At 48.2% G+C, this 11,539-nt stretch overlaps 1 protein-coding gene across 3 annotated transcripts; it reads left to right on the forward strand.

The window, feature by feature from the left end:
• Positions 1-400: 400 nt before the first annotated feature.
• LOC137349392 (zinc finger protein 235-like) lies at positions 401-11,311 on the forward strand. Of its 3 annotated transcripts, none has more exons than XM_068014916.1 (2): positions 401-842; positions 9,559-11,311. In XM_068014916.1, the coding sequence occupies exon 2, from the start codon at positions 9,661-9,663 to the stop codon at positions 10,684-10,686; it is 1,026 nt and encodes a 341-aa protein (XP_067871017.1). In that variant the 5' UTR covers positions 401-842; positions 9,559-9,660; the 3' UTR covers positions 10,687-11,311. The 3 variants fall into 3 exon arrangements, with proteins under 3 accessions (XP_067871017.1, XP_067871015.1, XP_067871016.1); XM_068014914.1 differs by lacking the exon at positions 401-842 and adding an exon at positions 4,328-4,465; XM_068014915.1 differs by lacking the exon at positions 401-842 and adding an exon at positions 9,035-9,098.
• The last annotated feature ends 228 nt before the right edge of the window (positions 11,312-11,539 follow it).

Below are 11,539 nucleotides of genomic sequence, written 5' to 3' on the forward strand. Positions count from 1 at the left end.
GATACAGAGTGTCTCATGGACACTGGGAGCAATGTTCTGGTTCAGTTGGGAAGGTTCCCTTTGCTTCTGTTACAATTTGTTGCTTAATTTGGCTTCTTTTAGTTTGAATGGACCACATGTTTGGGGAAACAAGAGAGGAAAGAATGTTCCATAGAAACTAGAACTGTCTGTTCTGAATTTCTATCCTGGACTGACAGTGCTGACTTTTGTAAACTCCTTTTACAGGGTATTAGAAGGGGAGGATTTACTGACGGGAAATTCAAACCAAACATCACATCAAGATCTGACAGAAACACTCGATTCATCAGGACCTGAATATCATCGGCCTTTGAATGTGGAAGGAGAAATGTTTGTCTGTTCTGCCTGTGGGAAAAGATTTCAAACATCAGTGTGACTGGAAAAGCACCGAGACGCACACACACCCGAGTGAGAGTGTTCCAGTGACTGACTGTGGAAAGAGCTTTAACCAGTTACACAGCCTGAAAAAACATCACACCATTCACAACGGGGAGAATCCGTACACGTGTTCTGTGTGTGGACGAGGCTTCAACTGATCATCCAACCTGGAGAGACACAAGGACACCCTCGCCATGGAGAAACCATGGAAATGTGGGGACTGTGGGAAGGGATTCGGTCCCCATCAAAGCTGGATATTCATTAACTCAGTCACACTGGGGAGAGGCCGTTCACCGGCTCCGTGCGTGGGAAGGGATTCACTCAGTTCTCCCACCTGCTGACACACCAGCAAGTTCACACTGGGGAGAGGCCGTTCACCTGCTGTGTGTGTGGGAAGGGATTCACTCAGTTATCCCACCTGCTGACACAGCAGAGAGTTCACAAGGGTAGGTTGGAGAAGTTGGAGTTATTCTCCTTGGAGCAAAGGAGATTGAGGGAAAATTTCATAGAAATGCACAAGATTCTGAGAGACTTATTTAAATTAGACAAAGAAAAACTGTTCCCATGAACTAATGGTACAAGAACTAGGGAACACAGATTGAAGGTTTTGAGGAAGAGTTGAAGCAGGAATGTGAGGAAGAACTTCTTATGCAGCAAGTGGTTCTGACCTGGAACTCGCTGCCAATGTGTGTAGTGGAAATGGAAATAATCAATGATTTTCAAAGGAAACTGGATGGTCACTTGAAAGAAATAAACTTGCAGGGCTATGGGCTGATGTGGGGCAGTGGGACTGAGTGGATTGCTCCCTGGAGAGCTGACATGGAATTGATGGGCCAAATGGCCTTGTTCTGTGCAGTAAATGATGCTGTGTCTCTGTGACTGTGTTTTGAGACAGGATATCCCAGCTCTCCACCCTGGGATTCTCAGTATGAACAGGATTCGGAGTGGGGAGGACTCACTATCGATGGTTTACTGGAAATGTTCAAGGTCATATCAAAATTAAAGGAAAAGCATATAATTGCACAAAGATGGGTGGCAGATCAGAATGTTGGACAGAATATAGAAAAACAGTAAAGAATGACTAAAAGATTGATAAGGAGTGCAGATTGTAAACAGAGTCTGGAGGTATGTGTTTGCTGAGTGGTGAGTTCAGTGAAGGGGAGAGGAGGTGTTCCTTTTTTCTACTTTTTTGTCTTCCAGTATTTGGTTCTTGTTTCTGTGCAGTGAAAGGTGCTGGTTGGTTGAGTAACTGGTCACATATTCTACTTCTAAGTAGTCTGGTAAGTTAAGGTACGGCAGTGCAGCTTGGCCGAGTGCAATGCACAGCTTGTGACATGTGGGATGTCATGGACGCACCATGTGTCCCAGACAAACATATCTGCAGGAAGTGTCACCGGCTGCACAAGCTTGAGCTCTAGGGTTTGGAGCTCGAGCAGTGGCTGGAATCACTGTGGTGCATCCACAATGCAGAGAACTACATGGATAGCAGGTTTAGGGAGGTGATCACATCACAGGTTAGAAGCATGCAGGAGGATAAGGAATGGGTAACCGACAGACAGTCTAAGAGAACCAGGCAGGTAGTGCAGGAGTCCCCTGATATGATCTCACTTGCTAATTGGTTTTCCATTTTGGATACTGGTGTGGGTGATGGTTCCTCAGAGGAGTGCAGACAGAGCCAAGTTTGTGGCACCACAGGTGGCTCAGCTGCACAGGAGGGGAGGAGGAAGAGTGGAAGAACAGTAGTGATGGGGCTTTCATTAGTCAGGGGAACACAGAAGTCTTTCTGCAGCCATAGATCGGACTCCAGGATGGTGTGTTACCTCCCTGGTGCCAGGATCAAGGATGTCACGGTACGGCTACAGGACATTGATCTGGGGGAAGGTGAACAGCCAGAGGTCGTGGTCCACGTTGGCACCATTAACATAGATGGAAAGGGTAAATGAGGTCCTGACAACAAATTTTAGGGAACTAGGAAGGAGATTAAAAAAGCAGGACCCAAAAAGCAGTTATCTGAGGATTACTCCCACTCCCATGTGCAAGTGAGCAAAGTAATAGGAGAATTGACTGATTGAACAGGTGATTGGAGAACTGGTGTGGGAGGGAGGGCATCAGATTTCTGAGGCACTGGGACAGGTGGGACCTGTACAAGATGGACGGATTGCATCGAAGCAGGATTGGGACTAATATCCTCACAGGGAGATTACTAGTGCTGTTGGGGAGGGTTTAAACTAGATTGGTAAGGGGATGGAAACCTGAGAGGGAGCTCAGATTGGAGGGAAGCAAAACTGGTAACTTGTCAGGGGTATGGGAACCAGGGGAAAATATCAGACCGGAACACCAAGGTGCACAGAATACTGGGAGAGATCGATGGCACTAGAGTAGGGAATAGCAAGTTACAAGGTGGGGTCAGAGTCAGGGAGAAAGTAATAAAGTCTAAATCAGTGTTAATGTGCATGTATGTGAATGCACAGAGTGTGGTTCATAAGATTGGTGAGGTACACGTGCAGATTGCCATGTGGAAATATGATCTTGTGGCTAGAACAGAGACCTGGCTCAAAGAAGGGCAGGACTGGGTGTTAAATATTCCTGGATACAAGGTCTTCAGCAAAGAAAGGAAAGGGAAAGGGGCGGTGGAGTATTGATTAATGAGAACATTGCAGTGTTGGAGAAAAAGGATGTCCCGACGGGGTCAAGAACAGAATCAATTTGGCTCGAACGAAGGAACAAAAAAGGTGCATTTACATTGCTCAGTGTTGTCAAGAGGCCACCAGCTAGTGGGAAGAACTTGGAGGAGAAAAAATGCAAGGACATTGCAGAGAGGTGCAAAAAATATAGGGTAGTTCTAATGGGCGACTTGATTCAAACATATCGTGGGATAGTAGTAGTGTAAAGGGCAGTGAGGGGCAAGTGTTCTTAGAGTTGTTCAGGAAAGTTTTCCACAACAGTATGTTGCTAGTCCAATGAGAAAGGAGGCATTCCTGGACCTGGTTCTTGAGAATGAGGTGGGCCAAGTGGATCAAGTATCAGTTGGGGAGCATGTAGGGGAGAATGATCATTGTATCATAAGATTTAGGCTGACCATAGAAAAGGACAAAGAACAATCCAGAGTAAGAGTGATTAACTGGGGAAAGACAACTTCAATGGGGTAAGAATGGAGCTGGCTGAATAAATGAGATTCAAAAGTTGCCAGGAAACCTGATAGCTGAACAATGGGTAACCTTCAAAAAAGAGAGAGTTCGGGCACAGTCAACATATGTTCCCTCGAACTGGAAAGGTTGAGCAAATAAATCCAGAGCTCCCTGGATTATAAAAGAGGTAGAGATTATGATAAAGAAAAAGTGTGCTGTTTTCCTTGAAGAGAAGGCTGAGAGGTGATTTGGTCGAGGTATTCAAAATCATGAGAGGTCTGGACAGAGAATCATACCTTACAGACAATGTCCCAGATACTGCCATCACCATCCCTAGGTGTCCCACCAGCAGGACAGACCCAGCAGAGGTGACGGCACAGTGTATACAGTCAGGAGGGAGTTGCCCGAGACGTCCTCAACATGGGCTCCGGACCCCATGATGTCTCATGGCATCAGGTCAAAGAGAGTAGATGGAGAGAAACTGTTCCCACTGGTGAAAGGATTGAGGACGCGAGGGAACAGATTTAAAGTAACTGGGAAAAGAAACAAAAATAACATGAGGAAAAACTTTTCCAGCCAGCGAGTGGTTAATGTGTGGAATGCACTGTCTGAGAGTGTGGTGGAGGCAGGTTTAATTGAAACATTTCAAAGGGAATGAGACAGTTTTATGAAAAGGAACTAATGGAGCTGCGGGCTGACAGGTCCCGGATGCTGATGGATTCATCCTCGGGCTTTCAAAGAGAAGCAAATGAGGGAGGAACTGCGCAGAATCTGTCCTCCTGTCCCGCCCCCTTTTCCTATTGGTCCGGCGCTGCCGTTAATCACCCAGACATTGTGAGGTCAGAGATTAAGTCCCGGGTGCGCAGGCGCATTGCGGACTAGTGTTTCAAGCCAGAGGGTGAAGGCGCCGGAGAGACGCTTGTGAGTCGCTTCTGCAGCCGGTAAGTGGCGGCTGGTGGGCGGGGAGGCTTCAGAAAGACCCGGTGTAGGCCTCAACACCCCCAATAACAAACTCCCGGTCCTGTGTTTGCACCGAGCGGGCGGCAGCTGCGGGAAACTGAGCTCAGTTATAAAGGGGCCTGAGGGAGGGAGGAACCATTTGGGACACAGCACAGGGCAGGAGGTCCCCCCTCCCCCACTCCCTGGTTCCACAAAGACTCCCCTTGGACTCGGCCACACCTGGGCAGGGCTGGCTCAAGGTGCAGGAAGCTGATAGGCTGAGCTGTGGACTGGGAGGAGTGGGGGGTTTGACTGACAGGCCTGGGGAGGGGGATATCAGGGCAGGTACACACACTGCTCCCCCTTTTCCTCCTGGGATCTTTTACTGGAGTCGTGTTGCTGAGTGTTTCTAAACTGTCTCCCTATCCCGGTAATGTCGGTGGATTGTAGGTTGCTGTGAGTGTTGGACTATATTGTCTCTCCTCATTCTTCCTCCCTCTCCCACTCCGAGTTCCAGGCTGCAGGCACCGGCTGTTTGATGTGCCTGAAACATTCAATATGTTTCTCTCTTCACAGAGACCTGCTGAGTATTTCCAGCATTTTCTCCTTTTCTCTCAGATTTCCAGCATCTGCAGGACTTTGCTTTTGTTTTATTGCACGAGTTGCTCACAGAATCAAAGGCAGTGAAGGTGCTCGAGCTGGACGGAAGCAGTCGTGTCAGATCCTCAGTGGGTGATAAATCGCCGAGTGCAGGGGAGGAATGAAGCTGGCGGATGTGCAGGGAGGCTTCAGAAACATCCGGTGTAGGCCTCAACACCCCCAATAAGAAGCTCCCAGTCCCACGTTCCAAGGAGAACAATCCCAGCTTCTCCAACCTAACCTTGGAGCTAAATTCCCTCATCCCTGGAACCATTCTGGTAAATCTCCTCTGCACCCTCTCGAGGACCTTCCCATCCTTCCTAAAGTGTGGTGATCAGAACTGGATGAACCAGAGTTTTATAAAAGTTCCCCTTAACTTCCCTGCTTTTGCACTCAATACCTCTATTTATCAAACTCAAGATCCCGTATTCTTCCGAAGAAGGGTCACTGACCCGAAACGTTAACTCTGCTTCTCTTTCCACAGGTGCTGCCAGACCTGCTGAGTGAATCCAGCATTTCTTGTTTTTGTCCCGTATTCTTTGCTAACTGTTCTCAATATGTCCTGCCACCTTCAATGATCTATACATATGAACCCCCAGGTCCCTCTGTCCCTGCACACTCTTTAGAACTGTGCCATTAAGCATATATTGCCTCACTCTATCCCTTCTGACAACCTGGAAATTTTCAGGATGTTACATCTGATAGTATAGATCAGGAATGTCCAGCCTTTATGCATTAGGGGCTACATTCTAAATGTTGTCCTACATAGGGGGCCAGATGTGAGCAACTTTCGGAAAGGTAAAGGTATTAGAAATTTATTTGACTGTTCATCAATATAACAAAAATGTGCATTTTTGTGAATAAGTTTTAAATGAGGAAACTAATGTATTAACTTACTTTCCCAACACTATGTTGAACACTGATTTAGTGAGTTACCTGGCATGGTTTTTGCTTGCAGTAGCAGACATTGTCTGCCTGCACACTTGATGTAGCGATGCAGAGAATTCCAGATAGATTCCATTTGTGAGGAGAGATCTTGATCTCGCACTCTCCCTGTCTTCTGCTCTCTCTATTTTATTTAGAGATACAGCACTGAACCGGGCCCTTTGGCCCACCGAGTCTGTGCCAAGCAACAACCACCCATCGACAGTAACCCCATATTCCCTACCACCTACCTACACTTGGGGCAATTTACAATGGCCAACTTACCTATCAACCTGCAAGTCTTTGGCTGTGGGAGGAAACCAGAGCACCCAGCGAAAACCCACGCGGTCACAGGGAGAAATTGCAAACTCCGCACAGGCAGTACCCAGAATCGAAGCCAGGACCCTGGAGCTGTGAGGCTGCGGTGCTAACCACTGCATCTCGCTCTCTCTCTCTCTCTCTTTCCCCCGCGCTCTCTCCCCCGTTCTCTCTCTCTCTCTTTCCCCCCCGCTCTCTCTCTCTTCCCCATCCCCCCGCACTCTCTCGCTCGCCGCGCTCACTCTCTTCCGCTCTCTCTCCCTTTCTCTCTCTCTCCCCGCTCTCTCTCTCTCTCCCGCTCTCTCTCTCTCTCTCTCTCCCGCTCTCTCTCTCCCGCTCTCTCTCTCTCTCTTTCCCGCTCTCTCTCTCTTTCCCGCTCTCTCTCTCTTTCCCGCTCTCTCTCTCTTTCCCGCTTTCTCTCTCTCTCTCTCCCGCTTTCTCTCTCTCTCTCTCCCGCTTTCTCTCTCTCTCTCTCCCGCTTTCTCTCTCTCTCCCGCTTTCTCTCTCTCTCTCTCCCGCTTTCTCTCTCTCTCTCTCCCGCTTTCTCTCTCTCTCTCTCCCGCTTTCTCTCTCTCTCTCTCTCTCCCGCTTTCTCTCTCTCTCTCTCTCTCCCGCTTTCTCTCTCTCTCTCTCTCTCCCGCTTTCTCTCTCTCTCTCTCTCTCCCGCTTTCTCTCTCTCTCTCTCTCTCTCCTGCTCTCTCTCTCTCTCCTGTTCTCTCTTTCCCCGCCGCCCCCGCTCTCTCTCTCTTTCCCCCCCTAGCGTTTTCTCTCTCTCACCCTCGCCGCGCTCCCTCTCTTCCGCTCTCTCCCGCTCTCTCCCGCTCTCTCTCCCTCTCTCTCTCTCTCTCCCGCTCCCCCGCTCTCGCTCTCTCTCCCGTGCGCTCTCGCTCTCTCTCTCACTCCCCCGCTCTCTCTCTCTCTCCCCCTCCCCCGCTCTCTCTCTCCCCCTCCCCCGCTCTCTCTCTCCCCCTCCCCCGCTCTCTCTCCCCCTCCCCCGCTCTCTCTCTCTCGCTCCATGTTGGCCGGCCTCTGTCTCCGTGTCGGCCTCTGCTCCGCTCCCAGGGCCCGGTCACCCCTGCAGCCTGCTCCCAGGGCCCGGTCACCCCTGCAGCCTGCTCCCAGGGCCTGGTTACCACTGCACCTTGCTGCTGGGCCTGCACCTCCTCAGACGGTGATGAAGAGCCTGAGGCCCAGGCTGAGTACATACGCAGGCAGAGCCAGTGCTTGGCCTGGGTCCTGAGCTCACGGCCGGGAAGGCTGCACTGGATATGGAGTTTGGGCGGGAAGCGCCAGCAGAGAAGCAGCTCAGCCCGGGCACCACCATCTTACTAAAGGAGCCAAAATATCAGGTACGGAAGCTTGTCTGTCATCTTGGTAAAGGAGGACATGTGCAGTGACGTGTCTCCGCCATGTTGGTAAAGGAGCTGTAACCATGGTCAGTCACTGAATGTTTTGGCAGGTCAGATGGATACCATTGGCAGGCTGGATTCTGACCCGTGGGCTGGATGTTCTGGAGTGTCGAACTAGGAGGCGTAGAGTAAAAGGTAGAGCCAGACCTTTCAGGAGTAAAGTTAGGAAACATTTCTACACACAAAAGGTGGTAGAAATTTTTAACTCTCTTCCACAAACAGCAGTTGATGCGAGATCAATGTTAATGTTAAATCTGACATTGATAGATCTTTGTTAACCAAAGGTATTAATGGAAATGGGACAAAGTCGGGTATTTAGAGTTAGATCACAGATCAACCATGATCTCATTTCCTGGTGGAACAGGTTCGAGGGGCTAAATGGCCAACTCCCAGAATCATAGAAATTTACAGCACAGAAGGAGGCCATTCAACCCTTTGTGCTTGTGCTGGCCCTTTGAAAGAGCAGTTGTGCTTAGTCCCACACACCCACTTGTTGTTTGTAAGCCTGTAAGTTCCTCATTCTCAAATACCTGTCAACTCCCTTTTAAAATGACTGATTGAATCAGGTTCAACCACCTTTTTCAGGTGGAGCGTTCCAGATCCTGACAACTGTCTGTTATTACAGAAACTGCTGAACTCAATGTTGAGTCCGGAAGGTTGTCAAGTCCTGTTCCTCGAGCTCCCATTGGAACAGGGCAGGAGGCCGAGGACAGAGAGGTCAGAGTGGGAGTGGGACGGAGAATTAAAATGGGAAGTGACTGGAAACTCAGGAACACGCTTGCAGACTGAATGGAGATGTTTCTCAAAGTGATCACCCTATCTGTGTTTGGTCTTCCCAATGTCGAACAGATCTCATTGTGAGCAGTGAATATAATATACAAAATTGCAAAAATTACAAGTAAATCACTGTTTGGTTTCATCCCACAAAACCCTGTGAATAGCCCAAAGGGAGCTACTTTATTTGAAGAGTAAAAGTTACAAAGTAAAGCAAACCAATTGCTGGAATATTAAACTCCACCCCAGCGATAAAGAATATTAACACAGCAGATATAAACCCCACTGTCAGAATGAATATGGTTCAGTCCTGGATGTGATTAACAGCAGCAATAATTACAGAATGCAACAGCTACAGTCACTTGTGAACTCACTGGTGTCTCAGCATTTTGGATATCGATTAAATTCCTTCCCACAGATGGAGCAGGTGAACGGCCTCTCGTTATATTATTATAATATAATACTATCTTTAATATCATCTAATAAGATATTCTTTCTTACAGTTCAGTGGGATGTAAACAGTGACCCCAGCACCTTCAGGAGAGATGGTGCGAAAGCCCCTGTGTGCAGAGTGAGCATCAAATCAATGTGTGTAAATCCTCTCTTAATACCCTGTAAAAGGAGGTAATAAAAGTCATCACTGTCAGTACAGGATAGAAATTCAGAACAGACAATTCGAGATCCTATGGAACATTTTATTCCTCTCTTGTTTCCCCAAAGCTGTAAATCGCAGTCCCACACACTCTCCCTCCTCCCTGTGCTGAAATCCAAACCCATGACACCATCTGCACCATTTCTTTCCTCCCTCTACTGTGCCTGGGTTCAGTTCTCCAGCCCCTGTGTGCAGAGTGAGCATAAAATTAATGAGTCAATGATTTTCTCTCCTGCTCACTGGGACCCTGAAGCCCCGCCCACTCTCTGGGCTGGTCCCACAAATTACCAGATTTATTCAGCTCAATTTCACAACTTGTCTTTGTGTTTTTGTGGGTTCTCTCTCACTCCCTTTTTCCTGTTGTAACTTCATGTTACAGGGTATTAGAAAGGGAGGATTTGCGGACGGGAAAATCAAACATCACCTCAAGATTTGACAGTCACTCCATTCATCAGGATCTGAATATCATCGGCCTTTGATCATGGAAGCAAAAAGTGTGGAGAAACCGTACACGTGTTCTGTGTGTGGACGAGGCTTCAGCCGATCAGCTGGCCTGTCGGTACACAAGTGTAGTAACACTGGGGAGAAGCTGTGGAAATGTGGGGACCGTGAGAAAAAATTAAATTACACGTCTGAGCTGGAAACTCATCGACACAGTCAAACTGAGGAGAGGCCGTTCATCTGCACTGAGTGTGGGAAGGGATTCACTCAGTCATCCTCCCTACTCGCACACCAACGAGTTCACACTGGGGAGAGGCCATTCACCTGCACTGAGTGTGGGAAGGGATTCACTCAGTTATCAAACCTGCAGACACACCAGCGAATTCACACTGGGGAGAGGCCATTCACCTGCACTGAGTGTGGGAAGGGATACATTCATTTATGCGCCCTACTAACACACCAACGAGTTCACACTGGGGAGAGGCCATTCACCTGCAATGATTGTGGGAAGGGATTCATTCGTTCATCCGCCCTACTGATGCACCAGCGAGTTCACACTGGGGAGAGGCCGTTCACCTGCTCCGAGTGTGGGAAGAGATTCTCTCTGTCAGGGAACCTGCTGGCACATCAACGAATTCACACTGGGGAGAGGCCATTCACCTGCTCTGATTGTGGGAAGGGATTCACTGCTTCATCCACCCTGCAGATACACCAGCGAGTTCACACTGGGGAGAGGCCATTCACCTGCTCCGAGTGTGGGAAGGGATTCACTACTTCATGCAAGCTGGTGAAACACAAGCGAGTTCACACTGGTGAGAGGCCATTCACCTGCTCTGAGTGTGGGAAGGGATTTGCTGATTCAACTGCTCGGCTGACGCACCAGCGAGTTCACACTGGAGAGCGGCCATTCACCTGCTCCGTATGTGGGAAGAGATTTACTCAGTCATCCCACCTGGTGTCACATCAGTTCATTCACATTGGGGAGAGGTCATTCATCTGCTCCGTGTGTAGGAAGGGATTCACTCAGCCATCCTATCTGCTGAGACACCAGCGAGTTCACAGATAATTACAGGGGTTGGATTCTGCTGTTGCTGCTGTTAATCATATCCAGACTGAACCATGTTCATTCTGACAGTTGGGGTTTATTTCTGATGTCAGTTGCTCCTCTTGGACTGAGCGTCTGGCCCACAGCATCTCTCATTCATGTGTGAATAGACCGTCATGTCTTCAAACCTCATTTTCAATTGAAATCCACTCAGTGAATGTACTGAACAAAAGATGAACAATAAACAGATCACAGGCCAATCCTGTAACTCTATATTGACACGAAAAAGTCTGTTCTTCAGCTCAAGAATGAGGCTGTTTAAGCTCTGTGTGTTTCTCAGCACTCGTAGACTGGAGCTGTTGGATAGACAGGCTGTTCACAACTGTTAACATGCCAGATAGTGAAGGAATTAGTCTTCAAGTAAACTCACCAATTTATAAGCTCAGACTCCGGTCCCTGCTGTAATTAATACTCGGCATCCATTAGTGTTGATTTACAGTCAATCACTGAATCGTCTGGTTAATCTTTGTTACTTGTTTTGTGAAATACTCTCCCTATTAGTGCTGAACTGCTGGATAACTCTGATTACTTTTAAATGTGTTTATACATGTTTATAAAGTGTCTGTGTGTCCAGATTTAACTAAGTTGTGATTTGTAACCAATAAATGATGTTTCGGGTATGACTTGTCATCTGGTATCTTGGTGATTTGTCAAGAAAGATTTAATTCACTCACTCAGCAGCTCGAGAGGAACCAGACTGAGGTTTAATGAACATAAGAAATAGGAGCTGGAGGAGGCCATTTGGCCCTTCGAACCTGTTCTGCCATTCACCCAGATCATGGCTGATCTTCTCAACTCCACCTTCCCAGACTAT

The sequence above is a fragment of the Heterodontus francisci genome, chromosome 34, assembly GCF_036365525.1.
Source record: "Heterodontus francisci isolate sHetFra1 chromosome 34, sHetFra1.hap1, whole genome shotgun sequence".
Taxonomy (NCBI): domain Eukaryota; kingdom Metazoa; phylum Chordata; class Chondrichthyes; order Heterodontiformes; family Heterodontidae; genus Heterodontus; species Heterodontus francisci.